General features: G+C 44.7%; 1 protein-coding gene across 5 annotated transcripts in view; it reads right to left on the minus strand.

The window, feature by feature from the left end:
• Positions 1–210: 210 nt before the first annotated feature.
• Positions 211–27,307, minus strand: part of TGM5 (transglutaminase 5) — a 43,795-nt gene continuing 16,698 nt past the window's right edge. For all 5 annotated transcript variants that reach the window (XM_077127626.1, XM_077127628.1, XM_077127627.1 and 2 more), the window contains 10 exons: positions 26,296–26,414; positions 23,693–23,821; positions 22,832–23,009; positions 6,831–6,969; positions 6,080–6,183; positions 5,734–5,973; positions 2,919–3,284; positions 2,280–2,440; positions 951–1,084; positions 211–768 (listed from right to left, as the gene is read on the minus strand). In XM_077127626.1, coding sequence (XP_076983741.1) covers positions 615–768; positions 951–1,084; positions 2,280–2,440; positions 2,919–3,284; positions 5,734–5,973; positions 6,080–6,183; positions 6,831–6,969; positions 22,832–23,009; positions 23,693–23,821; positions 26,296–26,414 — 1,724 coding nt within the window. In that variant the 3' untranslated portion in view covers positions 211–614. The remainder of the gene's footprint in view (positions 769–950; positions 1,085–2,279; positions 2,441–2,918; positions 3,285–5,733; positions 5,974–6,079; positions 6,184–6,830; positions 6,970–22,831; positions 23,010–23,692; positions 23,822–26,295; positions 26,415–27,307) is intronic.

The raw sequence follows: 27,307 nt of genomic DNA on the forward strand, positions 1-27,307 counted from the left end.
CCCTTACTCCCCCTCTCCCCAGAATGTAAGCTCCATGTGGGCAGGGACTTTGTTTTGCTCCTTTATCCTCAACACTCAGGCCAGCGTGCTTAACACATTCTAGGTACTCAATAAATATTTCTTGAATGAGTGAATGGCATTAAAAAAACATTAAAAGCATCTAGGGAGCAGGTGGGAGCTGCCATACGGAATGTGATAATTACATGGGGGTGAGGAGATCAGAACAAGAGCTGAAGTTTATTGGTACCAAAAAATTAGTCATTGAAATGACCAAACGACAGTGAGCTGCTCAACAAGTCTTCTTTCCTTGACCTCTAGGGGGCAGCAAGTCCAATCAGTGTCCTCTGCCCTCTGTGCCATCTCACACCTCTGGATGGGGTACTGGGGAATCCCTGGACCCTCAACAGAGCCCTAGGGGATGCACAAAGGGTCCAGGGAACTCTCCGTCGCCGGCATCCTCATGGACATCCTCTCTGCTGCTCACGGACGTCCTCTCTGCTGCTCACGTCGGAGCTCCGGGAAACCTATGTTGTGGAGAATGGAACAGCTTGCATTCGAACTTGCTCCTTTTCCTAAAGCTTGAAATCTATACGTGCAGCTCATGGCCCCAGAAGTTATAACCCAAAGTCTACGTATACGTTCCTGTAACCCTTGATGTCCTTAAACTTGTTGCTCCTCAGATTAGCTTGGATCTGCCTTTGTCCACTCTTGAACGGAACAGTCTCCAGATTGATGCTACCCCTCTGCTGGGGCTTGAGGACCCCAATGCTGCCAGAGAGAATGGAGAACGTCAGAAAAGCATAGGTACTATGATAACCCCCAAACTCTTTTCCACTCAGATCCCTGGTCTCCCTCTTCTTGGTTGTTTTCAGAACCCATGTGCAGAAAGAAGGGCAATGCTTTAGCCCCGGATTAGATGGGCAAGAAGGCTGAGGATTCCTTGCACTTACATGATCCTTTGCTGTTTCTTGAAGAGACCACTGCCTTCCACGGTCAGTACACAGTCTGCAGCCTGCTCCGAGAGGGGGTTTGAAAATTCCACCTGTATGGAAAGTGGCCGGTTCACAACAGCTGCTCCTAGAACCTAAACAGAGAGACCCAAATGAAAGGAAGGAGAGGAGAATTAGTCCATATTCACCAACTCAACAGACATTTATGGAGGGCCTACTACATCTCAGGCACTGTGTCCTAAGTCTATTTCCTAAAGAACTGGCTTCCATCACCTAAGTTTTCCCAACTATGGTTTGAAATAAATTTAGTGGGTCATCAGCTTTTTAAAAAAATGAAATAGAAGAAAATATTACAGTATTACCACAGGATATTGTTATGTGAAACCTTTGTTTCAGTTATACATGTGTAAAGGTTTGTGCTGAGTTGTCATATAAAATATTTCATATTGCTCAACTCGGGGAGTGGAAAAAATCTCATGACTTGGGAGTCTCCCTATCCATTTCCTCTGATCCAAGGATGAAAGAATCCAGAGAAAGGATGCGCGTGCATAATTTGCATGGATAGATTCTTCTTTGGCAATTTTTGTGTGTTTCTTCTTATTGCAATACTTCTCCATCCCTTCCTTTCTCCCCTCGCCTCATCATTGGCTCATCTATTCATGGTTGTAGAGAGAAGGAATTAGCCTCAGAAAACCTGATTTCACTTTGCGAAACTCTCTGAAATGACTCCAGAGGTAGGTTTTGCCAGACTCGCCCCACCAGGGGGCACTACAGGCTTATTTAGCAAGGTCTGGGAGCTAGTTGGCCTTGGGGAGACAGCACTGGAAGGATGTCAATAATGCCTTCCCATTCAGAGAGCAGCAATGTCGGAGCAGGAAGGGTCCTAAGAGGCCACCTAGTCTAATCCAAAGGTTTCACAGTTCAGGACGCAAAGACCCAGTAGCTTATCCAAGGATTTATAGGTAGGAAAAGGCAAGTCTAAGCTGACATTCAGGCAGTACTCTTTCCCTCACCAGGTCCCCTACCGTTTGAATTCATATTTCCTTGTTTTGGCCCAGGGAAAGGCCAACAGTGAGAGGTGGTTCAAGAGGGACCTCTCCATGGCCCTTGCTCAAGGATCCCCCAGAAGGCCTCTACTGGCCCAAGAGGATGGGGGCCTCATACCAGAGTTTTCAGAGACTCCCGGTGGGGACACAGGTGGGTACCTGTGGCACCATAAGAGGCCAAGGAAAGGGGGCTGTGGTCCTGAGCAAACCCAGGCTGCCCGCTCCACCCTCTCCCAGCCACGTCCCGGGGAGCCTGCAGGCCCTTTGCAGGGCTCTTGCCTACATGAATCATGATGTCAGGATAGGTCAAGGTGATGATCTTGTTCACCAGGATCTTCTCGGGGCTGCTCTTCTCTTCGCCCAAGGCACTGATGCGGATCAGCTTGTCTGTTGACAGGTACCGGCTGTACTGGAAATAGGGGATTTTGCAGGGGTAGGACTTTTCTAGGGAGAGAATGAACAGATGAGGTGAGAGTGGCTGGGGAAACCAGCTGTACCTGGGTTGAACCTGGGAGACCCTTCGTGGAGAGGAGGGAGCGCCCATGAAGGTGGTACTAGCTTTTCAGATAGAAAAACTGGGGTGAAAAAAGGATAAATGGTTTGTTCAATGTCATTCTGCTAGTAAATGGGTGAACTGAGGCTCTAACCAAGGTCTGGATGATTCTAAAGCTCATAAATTTTCTACAAAATCAGCTTACTTTCTAAGGGTAGTAAAAAAGGGGGAGAGGGAGAAATAGAAGGAGAGCCAGAGGATGGAGAGGAAGGGTAAGAAAGGAAGAGGGAAGAGGGGAAGGAAAGGAGGAGGAGGAAGGTATCACAGGGGTCTGCCCTCAGCACCCTGTTGGCTGGCTCGATCCCTACAGCACTGATATGACCCACTCTGTGCACACAGTCTTCTCACAGGCCATCTCCAGAGTCATACCTTCTTTAGGAGAGAGTGTGATGAATGCCATGTCCTGCCAGAATGGGGGCAGGGGGCTGCCATCATGCAGCAAGGACTGGGAACTCAGGTTCACCTTGAGGTCCTTGAACTGGGTTGACATGTTGTGGGCCAGCAGGGCAAAGCTTATGTCCTGACCCATATTGGGTGGGTTGAGCAGCTTGAATTTCAAGGAGACCTGGACAATATCGCTGGGCCGAAGGGATGGTGCTTCCCGGCCCCGAGGGATGCCGTGGTTCAGTGGCGTGGGCCCAGAAGGCGGGGAGTCTGCTTGGTAGGGGCCTTCAGGCCTTCCAGCCTTCAGCTTCTGAAGAGCCTTCAGAAACACCCACCTCTCCTGGGGGGAACCTGGGAGGACAGAGCACAGTACCACAAGTGAAGAACAAAGAAATTCGGGCAAGCAGAGTTCTCAGAGTGGCCCAGGCCTTCCTGCCCAGGTGGCCCCGTGGGCAGGATATGAAGGAAGACTCTTCAGCGCTTCCCTAATGATCCCAGCGGCTGCCTTTACTGCACACTACTGCCCCCAGCCACTGCCTCCACCCCACAGTGCACCAGCACAACCTCCTGAGGCAGAGGCTGTTTTTTATCACATCACTCTGGGGATTATTCTAAGCCCAGGTCCAGGCAGAAGAGGACTGTCATGGTCAGGTTCATGTGTCAACTTGGCCAAGTGGTGGTACCTGTTTGTCTGGTTGAGCAAGTGCTGGCCTATCTGTTGCAATGAGGACATTTCATAGAATTAAATCATGATCACGTCAGCATCCACAGCTGATTCCATTTGTAATCAGCCAAGGGAGGTGTCTTCTGCAATGAGTGATGCTTAATCTAATCACCAGAGCCTTTTAAGGGGGATTCAGAAGAGACAGGCTCTCTTCCTGATTCAGCCGGTGAGCCTCTCCTGTGGAGTTCGTCCAGACCGTCCATCAGAATCATCAGCTTCACAGCCTGCCCTGCAGATTTTGGACTCTGCACTCCCACGGTTACATGAGACATTTTTATAAATTTTATATTTGCGAGTGTTTCCTGTTGATTGTGTTTCTCTAGAGAACTCTAACTTATAGAAGGACCCTGAGATGTGCTCCAGTAAGAGTGGGCCCAGAGAGCTGTGAATCAGATTTAGCTCATCTGTGGTAGGCTCAACCCCCAGATCCTGTCAGGCCGGGTGGGAGGGGTCAGAATACTGCCGGCCCAAGGAGCCATGACTGAGCAGGACCCTCGAGACCACCAGAATATGATTTTGAATCCCCAACACTCACAACAGAACCTGTGGACTACTGCAGCAAATGTTATCAATGCCCTCCCACATCCCCTTGGCACTTGCCATTTCAGTAACCTTGCATACGGTTTTCAAGTTCTAACACTTGTGACTCTTTGTCTGTGGCTTTCTCTGACTTGGCAGGAATAGTGGTAGGGGATTTACAGCCCCCAGGAGCAGCTCTGACCAATGACTGACAGGAGCTGGTGGATAAATACCCCAGGCCCTCCGATAAGTCTGCAGTATTCTACACTTCATTTAGTCTCCTAACTAGGGTGGCCAGATTTAGCAAATAAAAAATATGGGACTGGTTAAATTTGAATTTCAGATATACGCCAAATAACTTGGAACAAACTTCTACTAAGTTTTGTCCTGTATTTTACCTGGCAACACTACTCCGGCATGGCCCAGCAAGATGTAAGGTCCAGCTGTCCATAGTGGCTGGATGATGTACCCTAGACCAGCTTCTTTCCCTTCCCTGTCTCACTTCCTTACCCTCCTACCAGTATTTCCTGGAATTACTTTGCAAACAAACTACTTGAACTTGAATGATTGTTTTAGGATCTGTTTCTGGGGCAACCCAACCAAGATAACCTCAAGAGCTAATGGGGAGTAGAGGGAGTGAGTGGACAGTTTTGTTGGGCTGTGTTCATATGGTGTATCCTCTTCCTAGGCTCAGATTCTGGGGCTTCTCTGTCTTTTCTTTGAAGTTCCACATAGATGAGCCACGGACACCAATCACCAGGCTCTCAGCGATTGCTCAGCTACCCCGAGCCTCCTACCCACTCATTTCTGATTTGCTGCTGCTCAGATCTCAGCTCTGTCCCTACCTCCACCACTCACCCTGCCTCTGGACCTCATGGACTGGATATTTTTGCCTGGTTTCATTGTGGTTGACCTTTCTCAGTCTCCAGGAATTAGTCTATACCTGACCAACATAGCTGCCCTTTGGCCCTCCTGGTTTGGGTAAGAAGTCCCTGTCCAGGGCTCTCATCTCTGAGAACCCATCCTCTCACATTGCCAGCCCCGGCAAGGGTGGGTGATGGGAGTGAACACTTTGGCCTTACACCAGTCTCGCTGCTGGCTGGTGGTCTGGCCTGTCCTCCAAGCACTCGCTAGAGCACAATTAATTAAACAATAAGTTAAATAAAATTAATTGAATTAATTAGTAGGAGAGTTCATTAAATCCCCTGCCATCTTCAGGGGACTGATTTTTCGGGGAGGCAGGGGCAAGGAGTTCATTTACTGTTAGTGGAATGCCTGTCAATTCCAATACAGTTAACATGAGCGTTTTTTGGAGGGTCCCAGAGGGAGCGGGCTGGCCTACAAGGTGTGGGGTTGTGGGGGGCATGTGAAATACAAGGAACACCCCAACTGGCACCTAAAAACCAAAAGGCTGAAGAGACATGGACTTGGGTTCCTGCCCACAGAAGTCCCTTGGCTCCTCAGAGACCTGCCCCAGCGGGCTGTCGAAGTTCTCCCTGGGGCAAGGGGAAGGGGCCTGCAGGACAGGACCCCTGAGTGGGACTGGCTTAGTGGTACCTTCTCTGTACTTATAGTCCTCTGTGATGTCGTCCCGCTCATCACTCTGGATGCTCTTAGTGCTGATAAAATTGCCAACAGTACTTGTGTCCCGGTGAAGTTTCTGCTTCTTCCCTCCATGGACAAGCCAGGACATGCAGTCGGCATTCACCATGGAAAATGCAAAGGGCGTGTCATAATTCAGATTCACTTCTCCTTCTTTGATGGCTCTGACAGATGCAGGACCGCAGCAGTAGAGGCCTGAAGGAGGAGAGAAGAGCCTTGATGGGTCACATTGCGGAGGGCCAGGCAGGGGCAGGGGCGGTTTCTGTGCACGCAGCTCTGCCTTTCTTCTTGAGAGACTCACCGTTGCTAGTCTCCTGAGGTGTGGCATCCAGCACCTGCCAGCCGCCGAATCCAGGAGGAAGGTCCTGTCGGGCCATCCAGCACTCATTCCAGACGTGGAAGTTCCTAAGAGAGAAACCGGGGGAGTCGGGGTCAAACGAGGCTAAGAGAGAGGTTTCATTGCTTGCCTTCTTTCCAGAGCAAGTCAGGGGAGGGATGAGCGGATGAACCGTTAGATTGAAAGACAGACTCACTTAGGGTGCCCCAGGGCCTCAAACCTCAGTGGTTGGAATAATGACGGCACTTCCTCCTGCCAGGCTCAGTTTGCCACCCAGAAAAGTGATTCCCTCTGCCACTCTGATTGTGAATACAGAGTGAGGGCTTCTAGAATCAACTGAGGTTAGACGTTTCCTTCACTCTCCCCAAAAGGCCCTTGCAGCTCTTTTCCTGTGTGTGTTGCTGACTCTCAGAGGGATTCACATCTGGTCCTCAACAATTAGATGAAGGTGGTGACGAGAAGGAAAACTTAACCTAGAGCAGAGAGCTTTTATGACATGAGGACACTAAATCCAAATCACTGTTCTGGTTTTTGCTATTCAGATGTTTCTCAGTCTTGCGGCTGGGGACATCAGGCACTGGTTTGGCGAGAGGTGGGGAGGGGATAGGAGATGAGTGGGGCAGCAGGCACATGGTCACAGGTCTGCCCCAAATCCTGCTAGTGAGGTTTGGTTCTGACTCATAGCCCCAGAATAGATTGAGAGGTTGTCTCTCACCAGACAGAATCCTTCTTCTTATTCTCCAAAATCCTGCCTGTGTTGTCATAATACTCATCTATAATGAGGTTTCCGTCTGTGTCGTGGCCGGAGTCAAAGTTGGTGACTACACGGGTGGGGATCCCCAGGCACCTCATCACTGTGGAAAGAGCAGAACAACCTCCTGTGGACTGTGGCCTCAGCACTGTGTGGATTCCTGGGCTTAGGGCCCTGGGCACGGGGAAATAATCCATTTGGGACCTGCAGAACAGGGAGCAGCTGTGTGGGGCACTGGGTTGGCGATCCTACCAACCTCCCTCCCCCACGGCTGCACTCCTCTCCCTCAGGCTCACAGGAGAGACTCCGTGCCAAAGTTCGAATGCTGGTTGCTCAGACAAGAATTCCAGGGCCAACAGAAAGTCCAGCAAGTCACTGGTTCTGCCTGCGCCAGCAGGGCAGGGCAGGCATGCCTCCTTCAGCAAAAACCCAGGGGCCTGACTCAGCCTTTTTTCTCCTGGCCACAAATCTCCATCTTCAAATCAAATTGCTGCAATTCTAATTCCTTCCTGTGGTTAGGGATTCTTGGCTGAGATGGTGAGATTCTCAGGCAAAGAATTCTGTGACTCTGACTTCCCTCCTTCCATGAGCATGTTATCGTGGAAGCCTCTCAGGGAAAGCATCACAGAGCAAGCAAGGAAAGGGAAAGAAATATGTAACAAACCTTAGAAAGGAAAGGGTCAATGCCTAGTAGAGAAATTCTTGAAAAGAGGTAGAATGTTGTCTTTATTCCCAAGAGTCATCCTTTTGCTTCACCAGCCTACTTCTTTCCTTTGTCTTCTTGCTATAATTCACTCATTCTATGCTATTTTAAGTACAGCAATCTCCCCCAGTCTGTTCCACTACCAAATATCCTATTCCCCTTCATTCCAGCAGTTTCAGCCCACCCAATTAAATAATAATGATGACGATGGCAATAGCTTCTCCTAGCCAGCCATGCTACTAAGTGTTTTACAGACATTATCTTCAAGAGAACTCTACATGGCTGGTGCTGTTCTTATCCCTATTCTTCTGAAGAATCAGAGAGAGGCTCCAAAAAATTAGCTATTTTGACCAAGATCACACAGCTGGTAAGTTGCAGAGCTATTACTTAAATCCAGGTCTCACTGCTAACCTTGTGCTCTTAATGAGCCTGTATCTCAAAACTGTGCACATAATTCAGCATTCCAGTATCTTCACTTGACTATCCATACCAACCATTCCACTATGTTATCAAATATTCACCAAGAGCAAAGTTTTTAGTGGTGGTGATTTTTGGTTGGTTTCTAGTTTTTATTCTCTGTTATAAAAAATTCTGTGCTGAAGATCTTTGTAGGTTTGTAGGCCAATCTTTTTTTTTTCCCCTCTTGGGACAGATTATAATAGGTAAAATGACCAAGTCAAAAAATGTAGTTATTTCTAAGGATTCTTCACACATAATACTGTGACATTTTTGGTTTTAAGTGTTTATAGTTTTTAAGTTTAAATTTTGACTTATAGTTTTTAGCTTATTCTGCAGTTTGGCTTAAAGCCTCTTCAGGCCAGGGTGGGGACACACTCCTGGATGTGGTCCGGGACGGGGAGGAGAGAACCACAAAGGGGAATCCTAAGTTCTCGAGTGGCAAGTCTAAACAGGGCCAAAGAACTAGGGCAAGGAGTGGGTGGTAGGAGGAATCAACACAGGACAGACTCAGAGGTGACAGTGAAGGTTGGAAAAGAAACACGAGACAGAGTAAAGTAAGAGAGGGACTCAGGAGTCTTGCACATTTTTGCTAAAAGTACAGTCAGGAAGGCAGATAACACAGCTACAAGAATATGCTGAGGAGAGATGGGCAGGGAGGGCAGGAAGCAAGCATCCTTTTCTTGACCCTGATTTGTGAATTCATGATCAACTCCCTGAAGTGTCAATGGTGGTGTCAACCCCTGCTAAACATGGTTTGATGGGCACTTTTCTACCCTAGCCCAGGTAATTGGTCTTCTAGCACTGCAGTTGTCTCCTAAACAAGGTCATATGTAATTTTCTGTTTATGAGTCTCTTTCCAAGGCTAGAGGTCGTAAGTTCAGCGTCTTTATCATTAGGCAGCCATTAAGAATACAGGGCCAGGCCTACTGCAGATACTTTGTGCACTTTTGCTGGATGGATGAATGAATGATTTCTTGTGAATCTTTTGCCCATTCTAGTGATTTCTGACTTGAGCACAGCTCTCTAATCATGGCTGCATACAGCTCTCTAATAATGGCTGCATGTTGTGCTTTGGGTACCAAGTTTGACTGTCAGTGGAGCATAATTTAGAGTGACGATGGATTTATACTGAACCATTCTTACCTTTCTCTCATCATGGCTTGTGAAAGGACAGGGCAGGGATGGGGGACAGCTTGTCACAAACAAACAAAATGATTCTACAGTGGGACAAATATGGTTTTTTACATAGGAGAGGAAGCTAATACTTTACCTTCAATATCTCCCTGAGGGCGCTAACAGCTCAAATCTGTGCAGCCAAAGTCATACGTGTACATGTTTCCAAGGTCCTTGCTCCCTCTGTCCTTGTTCTGTCCTCCCATAAAGAGCTCATTCTGTCTGTGGCTTCAACTCACAGCATCTCTGCCCATGACTCCTGAATTCGAATCTTGAACTCGAATGGAGACCTTGAGCTCACTCAATGCATTCCCTACCGACCTTGCCTTTCAGTCTAAACCAGCAGCCCTTTCGCTGCCCCCTTTCAATGACATCATCACCATTCAGGTGCCAGGCACAGTGCCAAGCATCGCATCTCACAGTCTTCACCACAACCTCATGATTATCCCGACTCAAAGTTGAGAAAGTGAAGTTCACAGAGGTTGAGGTCATACAACAGAAAGGTGAGAGCCCGGGCAGGACTTACATATTTCTCTGATCTCAAAGCCACTCATGCTTTTAACTGCCAAGCCACACCACTGTGACTTCACTGTGCATTCCAGCAGCACCTCAGTCTCAATGCACCTTCCTCTGTGAAGATTTTGCCTACTACTCCATGCCATATTGATTCTTCTCGTTCTTCAGACTAATTCCAATCACCTGTGCCATACATTTTAGTACAAGATTAAGCTATGTTTCCTATATTGTCTTATCAGCCAAATGATAAATCTCCCTAGTGTAGGACTCATTATTTTTCTTGGATTTATTTCTTCCCAGCGCAGTGCTGGGCAAAGAGCAGATATTCATTAAATTCCTGTTGAAGTGAGTTGTCCTTAACTTGTGATCAAGATTTCTGCAGACAATGGTCTCGGTGACACACAGCTTGACATGAGATTCAGGTGGCCCTTTCACTGATAATTTTGTGGGAGCGGATTCTCTCATTAAAGAGAAGGCATGTGTGTTGTGTGAGTGCACATACATGCATATCCAATCATGCAGTGATGTCTGGGCAAAGGTGGAAAGATGCTAGAGTCAGGAAAGGATTCCAGTGTTCCCAAGATGTATTGTGCCACATTCCCAGCATCGATTAGTACATTCCTTCATTCAGCCATTCAGCACGCATTCAGTGTGTGCTATGGACCAAGCAGAGGGGTAGAAGCAGAAGATACAAAAGGGAAAGACAGTCCTACTTTCAAGGAATGCAACTTCAATTTGACAGTGATGGAGACAGTCCTGAAGTTGTATACTAGCATAGAGTATGTTTCAGTACTGGCTAGGAAGGCATCCAAATGGGTCCCCCTCATGTGGTAATGTGGCTCCAACTTTATAAGAAAAATTGATGGAAAGTTCAAGCTCAACTTATTGAATATCATTTGGTCAGCTTTACTGCCACACTTCCAAAACTTGTACTGAGGAAGGCAACCAATACTCCAGCTAATAGAGTCAAAGTAATTGACGTTACATGTGATGATTTTTACCATCTTTTAATCTCCCCCTGGATAAATTCAGCTTCCAAATTATAAAAATATCACTTCCTGCTCCTCTACCCATGCTGTTAATTGTCACTTAAAGCCAACAGATGGTTATGTTGCCTTGTTTTTTCAGATAAGACATCCCAAGGCCATATTTGAACTGTTATCTCATCTGCAATGGCAATGAAATGAAATTTTATCTGTTCCCTTAACAATAACTTAAATATGAAAAGATATGTCCTCAGTTTTCCAAAAAAATATTTATTGTTTAAGGGGATGAGCAACTGAGAATTAATTATGGTCATTGAGTTCTATCTATTACTTGGGCAATTCAGCTGAGCACTGTTTATGGAGAAAGAAGAAATGGAATTAAGGATAGTGACCTTAGGCCTAAGCACAGAGTGTAGTACCTACATAACACAAATTATGGGTATTAGGTAAAACATGGCAGCCCACAGGGTGGTAATGGGCAGCTTTCTACAGAGTCGTAAGAACTGCTCTGTGGCTCTGTGGGGTATTTTCAGAGTACCTGGGAGGTCGTAAATGGTAGAAGAGTTCCATCCACAATAAGCACTCCTATCATCTATACTGTCTGTCCTCACAGAAGCTCATCACCTGGACTGAGAGGGACAAGATGCAAACTTCAGCTTTTAATGGAGATGGGCAACCAGAAGGGATCCTTTAAAAGGAACAGCTTTTCTAGCAAAAACTCTTTAATTTTATTATATCAAACCTTTCTATCTAATTTCTGATTTGTAGGAAATACAAGGAACAGAGGTACAAAAGACCAACAATACAATGAAGTATCCAGGTAAATCCAAAAGGTAGATAGAGTTCTGCAGGACAACTGTCCCAGCGTCTTTAACAAGTCACTTGTAAAAAGGGTCTTTTCTATATTAAAAGAGATGCAGGGATATGGCAAACAGAAGCAAGGCATGGATCCATCTTTATCACATTATACCAAGGGTCAATCTATCACTGTTGACATTGACCTTGATCACCTGCTGAAGTAATGTTTGTCAGGTTTCTCCACCATAAGTTCCTTTTTCTTCCTCCTTTCCATATTTTACTGTTTGGAAGGAAGTCTCTATGCATAACTCACATTCGAGGAGTGGGGGTTAAGTTCTCCCTACTTGAGGGCACAGCATCCTCATTAATTATTAGGAATTTTTCTTCAAGAAGAACTTACTACTGTACCAGAACAAAATCCTTTGAAGGAATAAAACAAAATCCAGTGCTCAACAACAGAAGATTCGCAGTGACCAGTATCCCATAAAAAATTACCAGGCATGGGAAGAAGCAGGAAAATATGACTCCAGAACTATGGAACCAGAACCAGAAATGACAGAGATGATAGAATTAGTGGGCAAGGATATTTAAAGCAGACATTTAAAAAGAGTATAAATATGCTCAAGAGGAGGTAAAGGAAAGCAGGAACATTATGAGAAGAGAAACAAAGGTAGAAAAAAAGACCCAATGGAATTCCTAAAGCTGAAAAATACAAGGTATAAAATTAAAAACATACTGGACAAAATATTGGACAAAGATAACAATATGCTTTTTTTGAGCACACAATCAAATGCCATACTACTTATAAAACACATGAAGGGGTGGGCCACAGTGGCTTAGCAGGCTGAGTTCTCACTTGCCATGCCAGAGACCGGGGTTTGATTCCGGTTGCCTGCCCATGTAAATAAAACATGAAATAAGAAAAAAACACATGAAAATGTGTTTACCTATAGTGGAGGGAGATAAACAGGAGTGGGTTATGGGGATAAAAGGAAAAAAAACCCCAATTTTTTAAAAAAAGTGTCCTGAACAGGCCTATGATGATAAATGCCTTGAAATGAGGTATATGAATCAATTTAACCTTCAACACTTCAAAGAAAAAAGGAAGGACATGAAGGAAAGAAGTAGTTGAGGTGATTGAGAACTGAAGTTTGAGGGATGGCTGGAAATAAACACCTTTTAAACTAGGCCCAGCTAGATCTCTGGAGTCCAAGAGGCAGAGATTAAAATAGTCTCTAAATAATAATAACAGCTAATACTTATGTAAAACCAACTGTGTGCCAAGTACTCTCCTAAGGGCTGGCTACATGACGAAAAATTCCAAACAATTTTTGATGTACTATGAATTGATGGGAAATAATGGTAGATTTCTGTTTAAGCCAGGGCGTTGCACAAAGGAGAGTATGGACAAGGATCTGAAGAAAGTTTGGAGCAAAATAATGCAACTGCTGCCAGGATCTTGGCTGAGGTTCCTTCTTTAGGCGCTAACAGCTCAGTAAAAACAAGAACAAGGGTTGCTGTATTGAAATGAAGATAGTGAGGTACTTTACAGAAGCCACTACTGATAGAGTTAGAAGACATTTTAGATAACATCTAGGCCAGGGGGTTAAAAATTTTTTTAAGCAGAGGGCCCTATATGCAAATTAAGATATAAAAATTTTACAAGTGAGGCTGTTTTGGTTGAAGAGAGGAGACCCCAGACCTAATCACATAGCCTCCTTGCTTCACACCCCAAAGTCCCAAAGCCCCCTCCCCACTGTTTACATATCATTATTGCCTTCCATCCCCGTTCCAAGCACTTATGGGCAAGAACAGACCAGGCACAGTCCCAGGATGCCTTGCTTTATATATATATATAGTGATATATATCATATGGTTTATATCAGCTTAATTGGGATATAATTCACATACCATAAAATTCACTATTTTTGAGTCTGTGAGTTTTAGTATATTCACAGATTGTGCAACAATTCCATCTAAATATAGAACACTAGCATCACCCCAGAAAGAAACCCCTCTACCCATTAGCAGTCACTCCCCTTTTCCCCCTCCTCCCAGCCTCTGTCAGCCCTGAATTTGTTTTCTGTCTCTATGGATTTGCCAATTCTGGGTATTTCATATAAATGAACTCACATCCAATGTGACTTTTGGATGCCTGGCTTTAGGGGAGATTTTTCAGGCAACAGGACATTGTTGTCCCCTCCGTTCCCTTGCTGCAGTGCAAGGCATCCAGGCTACCTGAAGTACCTTAGTCAAGCGCTGAGGGCCCAACCCTCTCACAAGGAATGGACAGCCAGGACAGGGAGAGTTCAATGACCTAAAGTTGTGGGGCAGCCAGCCCTGAGCACAGGAGGGACAGGCCAGGATTGCTCTGAAATCCCCTAAGTAATAGCCCACTAAATGGATGTCAAGGGAACAGCCAGTCCAAAAATTTATAACCATATCTTAGATGCACACAAAACCTGCCATTGTGATTTCTTCCTTAGTAAGTAGAAGTTAATATGTTGTCATTAAAAAAGGCTGCAGATCCAGCCCTCCTCTCCCTCTTTCTCCGCGGGCGGGCGGTGCTTCCGCCACCATCCAGCCCTCCTCTTCTCCCTTCTCCACCGGCAGCACTCCCGCCGCCATCTTGCCCTTCCCTTTTCCCTCCTGCTCCGGCGGCGCTCCATCTGCCATCTTATCCTTCCCTTTCTCCTCCTGCTCCGGTGGCTCTCCAACCACCACCGTGCCCTCTTTCGCCTTCACCGGCTCCTCCGCCACCGTCCTCGACAGCCTTGTCACCCTCACCTTTCCTCCTCCAGAACAGCTACTAGGGGAGTAGAAATGATACAGAACAGTTCCCAGAGCCACGACAGAGATCAAAAAGACAGCATAACCCATCCTGGAATGGCTGACTGTCTGGGAGAACCAGCTCTGGTGAGATCGCCGAGGGGCGCAGGCTTTTCTGGGCGGGATGGCAAGTGGCCAGAGTCCCTCCCTTCCTCCTTCCCAGGCCAGCTGGCAGAATTGGGCAGGCAGTCCCCTCAAGCCGTGGCGGCTGGTGCCCCCACCATGTGAGGCCCTCCGGACCAACTGAGAGAATTGATTTGGAAATCCCCAGACCACGGAGAAAGGTGACCACGGGGGTCCCTCCCAAACAGGTGACTCCCCGGTCCGGCTGGGAACGGTGCACTCTCCCGGACTGCGGCGGCTGGCGCCCTACCACCACGCTTGGTGCCCCGGGCTGACTAGGAAATTTGGTCGGGCGCTCTCCTGGGCTGCGGCGGCTAGTGACCCTCCCTGCGTTCGGACGCCCGGGCCAGCTGGCACTCTTCCAAGCCGCTTCGGCTGACGAACCTCCCCCACGGCAAAAGTTATCCAAAGTTAAAGGACCCACAGCACCTTTTACTGGTGGAACCTGCAGACAAACGTGGGCCACGAGCGCCACCTACTGGGCAGGATAAGAAAAACAGAACCCAGAGATTTCACAGAAAAATCTTACAACCTGCTGGGTCCAACACCCAGGGAAATCTGACTAAATGCCCAGACGCCAGCAGAAGATAATGGATCACGCTCAGAAAATTGAAAATATGGCCCAGTTAAAGGAACAAACCAATAGTTCAAATGAGATACAGGAGCTGAAACAACTAATGCTGAATATACGAACAGAAATGGAAAAACTCTTCAAAAACGAAATCGATAAATTGAGGGAGGACATGAAGAAGACATGGGCTGAACAAAAAGAAGAAATAGAAAAACTGAAAAAACAAATCACAGAGCTTATGGAAGTGAAGGATAAAGTAGAAAAGATGGAAAAAACAATGGATACCTACAATGATAGATTTAAAGAGACAGAAGATATAATTAGTGATTTGGAGGATGGAACATCTGAATTCCAAAAAGAAACAGAAACTATCAGGAAAAGAATGGAAAAATTTGAACAGGGTATCAGGGAACTCAAGGACAATATGAACAGCACAAATATACGTGTTGTGGAGGTCCTAGAAGGAGAAGAGAAGGGAAAAGGAGGAGAAAAACTAATGGAAGAAATTATCACTGAAAATTTCCCAACTCTTATGAAAGACCTAAAATTACAGATCCAAGAAGTGCAGCGCACCCCAAAGAGATTAGACCCAAATAGGCGTTCTCCAAGACACTTACTAGTTAGAATGTCAGAGGTCAAAGAGAAAGAGGGGCTCTTGAAAGCAGCAAGAGAAAAACAATCCATCACATACAAGGGAAACCCAATAAGACTATGTGTAGATTTCTCAGCAGAAACCATGGAAGCTAGAAGACAGTGGGATGATATATTTAAATTACTAAAAGAGAAAAACTGCCAACCAATACTCCTATATCCAGCAAAATTGTCCTTCAAAAATGAGGGAGAAATTAAAACATTCTCAGACAAAAAGTCACTGAGACAATTTGTGACCAAGAGACCAGCTCTGCAAGAAATACTAAAGAGAGCACTAGAGTCAGATACAAAAAGACAGAAGAGAGAGGTATGGAGAAGAGTGTAGAAAGAAGGAAAGTCAGATATGATATATATAATACAAAAGGCAAAATGGTAGAGGAAAATATTATCCAAACAGTAATAACACTAAATGTTAATGGACTGAATTCCCCAATCAAAAGACATAGACTGGCAGAATGGATTAAAAAACAGGATCCTTCTATATGCTGTCTACAGGAAACACATCTTAGACCCAAAGATAAACACAGGTTGAAAGTGAAAGGTTGGGAAAAGATATTTCATGCAAATAACAACCAGAAAAGAGCAGGAGTGGCTATACTAATATCCAACAAATTAGACTTCAAATGTAAAACAGTTAAAAGAGACAAAGAAGGACACTATATACTAATAAAAGGAACAATTAAACAAGAAGACATAACAATCATAAATATTTATGCACCAAACCAGAATGCCCCAAAATACGTGAGGAATACACTGCAAACACTGAAAAGGGAAATAGACACATATACCATAATAGTTGGAGACTTCAATTCACCACTCTCATCAATGGACAGAACATCTAGACAGAGGATCAATAAAGAAATAGAGAATCTGAATATTACTATAAATGAGCTAGACTTAACAGACATTTATAGGACATTACATCCCACAACAGCAGGATACACCTTTTTCTCAAGTGCTCATGGATCATTCTCAAAGATAGACCATATGCTTGGTCGCAAAGCAAGTCTTAACAAATTTAAAAAGATTGAAATCATACACAACACTTTCTCGGATCATAAAGGAATGAAGTTGGAAATCAATAATAGGCGGAGTGCCAGAAAATTCACAAATACATGGAGGCTCAACAACACACTCTTAAACAACAAGTGGGTCAAAGAAAAAATTGCAAGAGAAATTAGTAAATACCTCGAGGTGAATGAAAATGAAAACACAACATATCAAAACTTATGGGACACAGCAAAGGCAGTGCTAAGAGGGAAATTTATTGGCCTAAACGCCTATATCAGAAAAGAAGAAAAGGCAAAAATGCAGGAATTAACTGTCCACTTGGAAGAACTGGAGAAAGAACAGCAAACTAACCCCAAAGCAAGCAAAAGGAAAGAAATAACAAAGATTAGAGCAGAAATAAATGAAATTGAAAACATGAAAACAATAGAGAAAATCAATAAGGCCAGAAGTTGGTTCTATGAGAAAATCAATAAGATTGATGGGCCCTTAGCAAGATTGACAAAAAGAAGAAGAGAGAGGACGCAAATAAATAAGATCAGAAATGGAAGAGGAGACATAACTACTGACCTCACAGAAATAAAGGAGGTAATAACAGGATACTATGAACAACTTTACGCTAATAAATACAACAATTTAGAGGAAATGGACGGGTTCCTGGAAAGACATGAACAACCAACTTTGACTCAAGAAGACATAGATGACCTCAACAAACCAATCACAAGTAAAGAAATTGAATTAGTCATTCAAAAGCTTCCTAAAAAGAAAAGTCCAGGATCAGACGGCTTCACATGTGAATTCTATCAAACATTCCAGAAAGAATTAGTACCAACTCTCCTCAAACTCTTCAAAAAAATCGAAGCGGAGGGAAAACTACCTAATTCATTCTATGAAGCCAACATCACCCTCATACCAAAACCAGGCAAAGATATTACAAAAAAAGAAAACTACAGGCCAATCTCTCTAATGAATATAGATGCAAAAATCCTCAACAAAATTCTAGCAAATCGTATCCAACAACACATTAAAAGAATTATACATCATGACCAAGTAGGATTCATCCCAGGTATGCAAGGATGGTTCAACATAAGAAAATCAATTAATGTAATACACCATATCAACAAATCAAAGCAGAAAAATCACATGATCATCTCAATTGATGCAGAGAAGGCATTTGACAAGATTCAACATCCTTTCCTGTTGAAAACACTTCAAAAGATAGGAATACAAGGGAACTTCCTTAAAATGATAGAGGGAATATATGAAAAACCCACTGCTAATATCATCCTCAATGGGGAAAAATTGAAAACTTTCCCCCTAAGATCAGGAACAAGACAAGGAAGTCCACTATCACCACTATTATTCAATATTGTGTTGGAGGTTCTAGCCAGAGCAAGTAGACAAGAAAAAGAAATACAAGGCATCAAAATTGGAAAGGAAGAAGTAAAACTATCACTGTTTGCAGACGATATGATACTATACGTCGAAAACCCGGAAAAATCCACAACAAAACTACTAGAGCTAATAAATGAGTACAGCAAAGTAGCAGGTTAGAAGATCAACATTCAAAAATCTGTAGCATTTCTATACACTAGTAATGAACAAGCTGAGGGGGAAATCAAGAAACGAATTCCATTTACAATTGCAACTAAAAGAATAAAATACCTAGGAATAAATTTAACTAAAGAGACAAAAAACCTATATAAAGAAAACTACAAAAAACTGCTAAAAGAAATCACAGAAGACCTAAATAGATGGAAGGGCATACCGTGTTCATGGATTGGAAGACTAAATATAGTTAAGACGTCAATCCTACCTAAATTGATCTTCAGATTCAATGCAATACCAATCAAAATCCCAACTACTTATTTTTCAGAAATAGAAAAACCAATAAGCAAATTTATCTGGAAGGGCAGGGTGCCCCGAATTGCTAAAAACATCTTGAGGGAAAAAAACAAAGCTGGAGGTCTTGCGCTGCCGGACTTTAAGGCATATTATGAAGTCACAGTGGTCAAAACAGCATGGTATTGGCATAAAGATAGATATATCGACCAATGGAATCGAATTGAGTGCTCAGATATAGACCCTCTCATCTATGGACATTTGATCTTTGATAAGGCAGTCAAGCCAACTCACTTGGGACAGAACAGTCTCTTCAATAAATGGTGCCTAGAGAACTGGATATCCATATGCAAAAGAATGAAAGAAGAACCGTATCTCACACCCTATACAAAAGTTAACTCAAAATGGATCAAAGATCTAAACATTAGGTCTAAGACCATAAAACAGTTAGAGGAAAATGTTGGGAGATATCTTATGAAACTTACAATTGGAGGCGGTTTTATGGACCTTAAACCTAAAGCAAGAGCACTGAAGAAGGAAATAAATAAATGGGAGCTCCTCAAAATTAAACACTTTTGTGCATCAAAGAACTTCATTAAGAAAGTAGAAAGACAGCCTACACAATGGGAGATAATATTTGGAAATGACATATCAGATAAAGGTCTAGTATCCAGAATTTATAAAGAGATTGTTCAACTCAACAACAAAAAGACAGCCAACCCAATTACAAAATGGGAAAAAGACTTGAACAGACACCTACCAGAAGAGGAAATACAAATGGCCAAAAGGCACATGAAGAGATGCTCAATGTCCCTGGCCATTAGAGAAATGCAAATCAAAACCACAGTGAGATATCATCTCACACCCACCAGAATGGCCATTATCAACAAAACAGAAAATGACAAGTGCTGGAGAGGATGCGGAGAAAGAGGCACACTTATCCACTGTTGGTGGGAATGTCAAAGGGTGCAACCACTGTGGAAGGCAGTTTGGCGGTTCCTCAAAAAGCTGAATATAGAATTGCCATACGACCCAGCAATACCATTGCTGGGTATCTACTCAAAGGACTTAAGAGCAAAGACACAAACGGACATTTGCACACCAATGTTTATAGCAGCGTTATTTACAATTGCAAAGAGATGGAAACAGCCAAAATGTCCATCAACAGACGAGTGGCTAAACAAACTGTGGTATATACATACGATGGAATATTATGCAGCTTTAAGACAGGATAAACTTATGAAGCATGTGATAACATGGATGGACCTAGAGAACATTATGCTGAGTGAGACTAGCCAAAAACTAAAGGACAAATACTGTATGGTCCCACTGATGTGAACGGACATTCGAGAATAAACTTGGAATATGTCATTGGTAACAGAGTTCAGCAGGAGTTAGAAACAGGGTAAGATAATGGGTAATTGGAGCTGAAGGGATACAGACTGTGCAACAGGACTAGATACAAAAACTCAAAAATGGACAGCACAATAATACCTAATTGTAAAGTAATCATGTTAAAACACTGAATGAAGCTGCATCTGAGCTATAGGTTTTTTTTTGTTGTTGTTTGTTTGTTTTTTACTATTATTATTACTTTTATTTCTTTTCTCTATATTAACATTCTATATCTTTTTCAGTTGTGTTGCTAGTTGTTCTAAACTGATGCAAATGTACTAAGAAACGATGATCATGCATCTATGTGATGATGTTAAGAATTACTGATTGCATATGTAGAATAGTATGATTTCTAAATGTTGGGTTAATTTCTTTTTTTCCGTTAATTAATAAAAAAAAAAAAAAGGCTGCACTGCAAAGCAGGGCTCCAGAGAGGAGAATGCTCCTCTGAGTCAGGTGAGTCACTCCATCACTTAAAGCCTGTTTTCTCATATGTAAAATGGTGGTAACGCAACCTACTTTGCAGGTAGTTGTGAGGTTTAGAAATAGTGAAAGTGCCCAGTGTGTGCCTGAAACACAGTGGGTGCTGGAAAAATGGCAGCTGCTAGCCCTGTTCATGTGGTAGTGCAGCTCAGTGGTAAAGCGTGGTGTGAAATGGGCTCTGCAACTCAGCTTCCTCATCCACAAAATGGAGATGACAAAGTCCACGTCATTAGATCATTTGGGGGCTGAAGCAAGGCAATACTGAATACTCAGTTTTGTTGGGTACTATTCCAAGCATTCTGCATGTATGAACTCACTCAGTCCTTTCACTAACCTTGTGAGGTATCAATACAATCCCCCATCATATGTATGAGGAAACTGAGGCACAAGTTACGTAACTTATCCAAGGTAACCTGACGAATTAATGGTAGTGCTGGTGTTTGAACCCAAATAGTTTTTCCTCAAACCCACACACTTAACTGTTACTCTGGGCTGTGTTTAGCACAGTGCCTGGCACAAAGAAAGTCCTCAATAAATATTGGCTATTGTGATTGAGAAATAACAACAAAAATAATAACCACTATCATCAATATGCTTTGATGGCTTTATTGAGATAAGGAGCTTGCTAAATCCTTAACTCTGACTTAGGTAGAGCATAGAATCTGTGTCTTACCCACCCAAGAACACTTGGAGCACAGTGCCTGGCACAGAATAGAGACTCAGTAGGAATTGTTGTTGGATGGATTATCGAGCTTTTCAAACCGGTGTATTCATCAGCATACAACAGAGTGGGCCTTTTGGGGAGGTCTGGTGCTGATTGAGCCACAGTTGGACTGAGCCATGTTTGACCCATTTTGCCCAACCCTTTGTTCCCAGGTCACCAAAAGGCTATGATTCTGATAAACATTCTAATTGGTCTGCTCTTGCAGAATCGCCATTCACTGGCTCCACCTGTCTCTCATCATCTAGTTCCAGGAAACCACACCCAAACTTCTGGCTCTCTCCCCCAATACACACACACACACACACACACACACACACACACACACATCAGGCCCATGAGACCCTAGGCTTTTCCACACACATGAAGCTTCCGCTCTCTTACACAAGATCCATTGTCTGCCTTTTGGTCTTGTGCTTGCTTCTTGGATGACTCATATCTTCTAGTTCACCCAAATCTCCATGATTTGGGGCATCAAAGCTATTGAATTACCTATTTCTTATCCTGAAGGTATCAAAGCATTCAATTCAAAATAAACTTTTGCAGCCACAAAAGAGAAGTAAGCTCAAGACTTCATCATCAAGCCGTGCAAAATCACTCTGTCAGTGTTGAAGGAAACTCTTGGAGAGCAGCCTGGAGCTTCTCCTGTGTGGTTCCAAGAGCCAGAGATGGGTCCAGCACACACATCCACACAGACTGCACCAAGTTTTCTATAACTTGGTGAATTTCTATGGAAAAGACCTGAACCGTCAGTAAACACTAAGTTGTGGATAAGACTGGCCACCTGGATTGGACTAGAAAATCCTGTTAGCAATAGTCCTTCTTGGCATCTTTCCCTAGCGATCAAGAACATTAACTTTCTGAGTATAACCCAAGTCAGGCATCCGGATATGCGTGTCAAGAGCTGCTGAGCTGGCCTAAGGGTGGGGGTGTGGGCTGTGTGAGGGTGAGGGCTAGGAGCCGGAATCTGACCTCCTCCTGTTACTCATTTCCAGGTGTCAGTTCCACCAAGGTTCCACCACCCACTGCCACCTCCTCTTTCTGCATGTTCCTCTTACCACCCACAAACCACCTTCCTTTTACCTTCTTTCCCCCATATGCATTTATTTTGATTTTAGCTTTTCTTTTACAAATGTAGCATCCACTCCCTATCTGAAAACTTGATCCCCCATTTTCCCCAACTCCTAACTTCCTGTCCAGAATCAGGCCTCCAGGATGCTCAGACTGGAGAGAACACCAAATTCAAGGTCATTTTATTAGGCTGCCATCTTGTTCTGGCTCTGTGGCCTATACCACAACTCAGACTCACATTTCCCTCCCAGGTGCACATCTTCATGAAGTCCATTTTCTGTGCTCAAAAAAGCTACTCATCCATGTGTAAACTGTCTAATTACTTGGCCTCTCATTTCATTTCTTTCTTTGACCTGGACAACTCTCAGCCAGGCTCTTAGGACTATTACATTGGGATGCTCAAGCTCAGACAAGGGGATGGTTACTAGATCCCGGGAAGGTGTGATTTCCACCTCAGAACCATTCTCTGAAGTTAGGCCTACATTTGTAAAACCCGAGCTTAGTGACAGGACATTTCAGCTAGAAGACATCATTTGGTGGGGAATGGGTGAGGCTGGGACAAGAATGGTTCAGAAGGGTTAATGCATGTTTAATCTTTCCATGGGGTCCTTTTCACTTCTGAACAGGGCTTCCTACCTGTGCACAGCACAGCAGCAAAGACCCAGCACTGCCCATAGCGCACTGGCTGGCAGCCTGAGGCCTGCCACTGCTTCAGGATGGCCACGCTGCCAGTCCACTCTGCGGGGTTGGTGCCGTCCAAGTAATGCTCACTCCAGTTTCCATTGAGCACCCCATTGTCATCATTACTGTTGATCTGAAAAAAGAAAGCCACAGGGCAATGGTGGCTCAGTGGCAGAGGTCTCTCTTGCCATGCTGGAGACCTGGGTTCGATTCCTGGAGGCTGCCCATGTAAAAAAAAAAGAAAGAGAGCTGCATATAGAAACGTTGGGAGCATCCTTTTCCTGAAAATGGCATGATGTGTGAGCTGACTGGGAAGGCCCATGGGCCTGAGACACAGAAGAGACCTTTGACCTCATTTTACCTGGGAATTCCCCATCCTGTTGGGCAAGAGGTAGGGAATGGGGGACCAGCTATTCTGACATGTGCTCCACTGATAATTGATTATTCTGTTTCTATTTAGCTCTGAGCCAGCCACCTTTCCCAAAGTTGGAACTTGGCTCTGAGCACTTTTAAAAATACTTCAGAACAAAGGAAATTTAAAACAAGAACAACATTTCCCAAACAGCATGACTCAAACCAGAGCTACATTCAGCCTTTTCCAAAACATGCAATATGGGATTAGTAGAGTTGATGGCCCACACCCAGCTATTTCAAAGCTCAATTGAGAAAACCGGGTACCCACATTTTAGCATCAGTCTCACTCAAAGTGACTCTGCCAGAGTGCACCCTGCTTCTCGACTCTAATATCCCCATGGCAGGTGGCAACTGTAACTAGGCAGGAATCCCCCTGCACGACGTCCTCTTTCTGGACCTTACCATGGCACACACCACTCTGCTGATGTAGACGGGGCTTCCCCGCAGGGCACAGTCTGTGGCTGCGTCGATCTGGAAGTTCAGGCTCTTATCTAGCAGCGTCAGGCAGATGTCTATGATATTCTCTTCAAACTGCAAGGGGACATACAGAGAGGTGAGGCACCCATACCAGGAACATGTGCACGTTCAGAGAAATACATGACCCATGAAGCCCAGCTCTCTGACGGTACGTGTTTGCAGAATGCAAACCCATTTAGGAGGCAACTATGCCAGAGAGAACGGCCACAAACACCATCTGCCTAGGTTGGCTCATGAGCTTGGCATGTCAAATCCCTCCTGCTTCATTTTGAAGCAGCCACTGCTACTGCTGTATTTTTTTGTCCCCAAAGAGTCTGTCCCTCTCCTCCCCCAAGCTCCACACTCCCCAGAGCCATTGGAATATTCTTGCTAACACCACATCACCTCATCTCCCTCTCCCATCTGCTGACCCAGCTCATCATTGGTAACTACTGCTCAGGTATTGGTGCCCACTTGCCATGGCGTCCGTGATTCAGTGGAGCTCCAGGATGGCTAATTGCATGCGAGCTGTGGAAACTTCCCAATTATAGCAGGCTGACTCCTCCTCATCCTCAGGGCTTGGAGCAAATGCCACTTCCTCTGAAGCCTCCTTGAGCCTGAGCCTGGTTTAGCACCATAGCACTGGGTACATTTCCTCCACTCATCAGACTCATTTATAATGATGTAATCAATCAATGTTTTCCCTACCTGGATGTAAGCTATGTCGCTTTCTAGCTTTTCTCACTACTCTAGACATCAGATCTGGCACAAATGCTTAGCATAGAAGGGACTCCTATATCTTTGTTGAATGAATGAATTTATTCCCATATAATAATGTTGGGCAATGAATAGAATCAGGATAATTCTATGATCCCATGCTTCTGGGCTTTAAAACTTTCAAAGGTCCCCTAGGACCCTCAGAATCAAAACTTCAACCTCTTATAGAAGGAGCATAAGACCTTCCCTGTTCCAGCCCCTACATCCAGCAACATCTGACTTTAACCTCTGTGGCAGGACATACCATTCATTTCTCACCTTTGTATCTTTGCCCAATCTTTCCCTTGGCCTGGAATATTCTTTCCATCTTCCTCAACTTGACTAATGCAGCTCAGGCATCTCCTCTCCCAAGAAGCTTTCCCCAACACCCCCAAGCCCAATCAACCTGGCTCCTAGAACACCGCATGCCCAGCTCTTTACATAACTCATGGCATGTAAGCTGACCAGTTCATGTGTCTGAGTCCCTGCTATACTGTGGGGTCAGGGGCAGTGTCTTATTTATTTTCATATCTCCAGCACCTAGCACCCTGCGTGGCACTGAGCAGGAATTCAATTTATATTTACTGAATAAGAGAGATAGAAAAAGAAGGACCAGAGCTCAGAAGGCAGCAGCGCCTTACTTCAGTTTCTCACAAATGACAGCACACTGCTCCTGTCCAGGGCCTCTCCGGGTCCCCTATCTGCCTGTGCTCAGAGGAGTTGGAAATGGCATTTGGGGTCAGTGGAGGCTGCTATGTCTCATCTTGGCAGTAGTCACCCCCAGCCAGGCTGGGCTTGAAGGCTGCACATCCTAGGTTTCCATCTGGGCAAGTCCAGGAGAGAAACCTATATCAAACTGATACAAGGCTCCAAGGGACCCCAGGTTTTCCCAGCTGAGACCCCTTCTGAGACCTCTCCCTTTCCACAGTGTTCCTGTTGCCCAGACTCAGCCTAAAACCTCTTCCCTGGCCTGGGCCAGATTCCTGGAGCATCTGCTTTTAGAAAGGCAGAAACTGCAGAACACTGAACAGCATGATCCAATTTTACAACTAAAATCAAGCTTTAGAATATGCATAGAAGATAAAATGGAGAGGAACATACACCAAGCTGGTGACACTGCAGAGGGCAACCTCCCCGTTTTGGGTGCCCATTTTTGTAAAATTTCTTTGTAAAGGATATTAAACAATCATGTATTACTTTTATAATGAAAAAAAGATACAGTAAAAAAATATATATAATAAAAAATAAAAATAAATAAATAGAAAACAAATAAAAAATAATATTGCAGTAGTATTTGGAAGAGAAATGTACTGCTGTCCATCAGCCCTGTTTCCAGCTATGATATTCAGGGGACAAGTTTCCCTGGTGTGACAGGATGACCTTAGGGTCCCCCAATAGGACCATGAGGATGGAGTGAGAAAATAGAAAATGGGGCCACTGGAAAGAGTTTCATGAACAAAACCAGCAGGTACCATCACTGCCCTTGTCCCTGCTGTCCCCTTCATTCTCATCCTCACAGCCAGTGGAATTACTGGGTGGGGTGTCCTTTCCCCTTAGATCCTGTTGGCCAAATCAGACATGGTCAGTAAAGAAAGGACCTGCCATCCCAACTTCCTGTGGCCATTCCCTGAGCTCCTTATGGTCACAGCTCACATCTTCCTTTTCCAATTCAGTTACCATCTCTCAGCAATCCTGGGTAAAGCTCCATGAGGGACAACCTCCCATCCTGCTCCCACTGCCCTCTCCCCACAAGCCCAGGGCCTGCACAGGGCATTAATGGGGCTGAGACTCACCTGTCCATAGTTCCAGGGACACGGTTGGATCCAGTTCTTATTTCCTTGGTAGATGAAGCCATAATCATTCATGACATACTCCTGCCTCTGAGGCTCACCATCCAAGTAGACAGTGTCCTCTAGGAATCAAAAAGGGGGAAGACAAAGGAAAAGAGTCATCTGGCCCCTCCTGCACCACTCCCATCTCAGGACACAGTCGAGCCTCTGAAAACCTTGCTCTGGGGAGAGCACCGGGTGATTCCAAGTGGGGCACGAGAGAGAAGACCTTGAACAGACCCATCTTCCACCACGCTTCCAACACCAACAGGTTCGACATAAACATGAGGTGGAATCATAAATTTACCTTCTGTGGACTTTCTTGCTTTACAATACATTTACATCATAGCCTCATTTTAAGATTGAGAAAAACAGGCTCAGATAGGTTAAGTAACTTGCCCAAACCACTCATGAGTACAGAGCTGAAATTTGAGCACAGAGGCCATGTGACTCCATATTCTACACTCAACTAAACCTGGCTAGAGAAGTGTCAATCAGAATTTAGGGGTGGATGTAATCATTCCTTCTGTGGGAGGGGTTTCCTGGCGAATATCCTGTGGTGGTGATGGGGCAGCTGCTGATCCTGATTGCAGCCCCCCCCCAATCCCTAGCCCCAGCACTGGGTTTCCCTGGGACCTGGACGGGGGTATAAACCTCAGAAGAGAAGGCCCCACAGATATCACTCTCCCCAATCCCCTATGTCAGAGGTGACCCTCCCTCAATGCAATTCTGAAACACCTGGCTGGCAGGTTTTGAATCAGAGAGGGACGGGAAGTGGCAGGTGTTTGGAGGGGCAGTCAGTGTTCTGACACCACCCAGCAGGTAAGATGGTGGCCCCACTTGGGATAAGGTTGGGGGAAGATGGGAAAGAGAACATCCTTTGAGTTAGAAATGAGTCTGGACTCTGACCCAAAGCACACTACACCTGTTTCCTACTCTTTCTCTCTCTTGTCCTACTTCCCACCCTTTCTTCCTT

The sequence above is a fragment of the Tamandua tetradactyla genome, chromosome 14, assembly GCF_023851605.1.
Source record: "Tamandua tetradactyla isolate mTamTet1 chromosome 14, mTamTet1.pri, whole genome shotgun sequence".
Classification (NCBI taxonomy): Eukaryota; Metazoa; Chordata; class Mammalia; order Pilosa; family Myrmecophagidae; genus Tamandua; species Tamandua tetradactyla.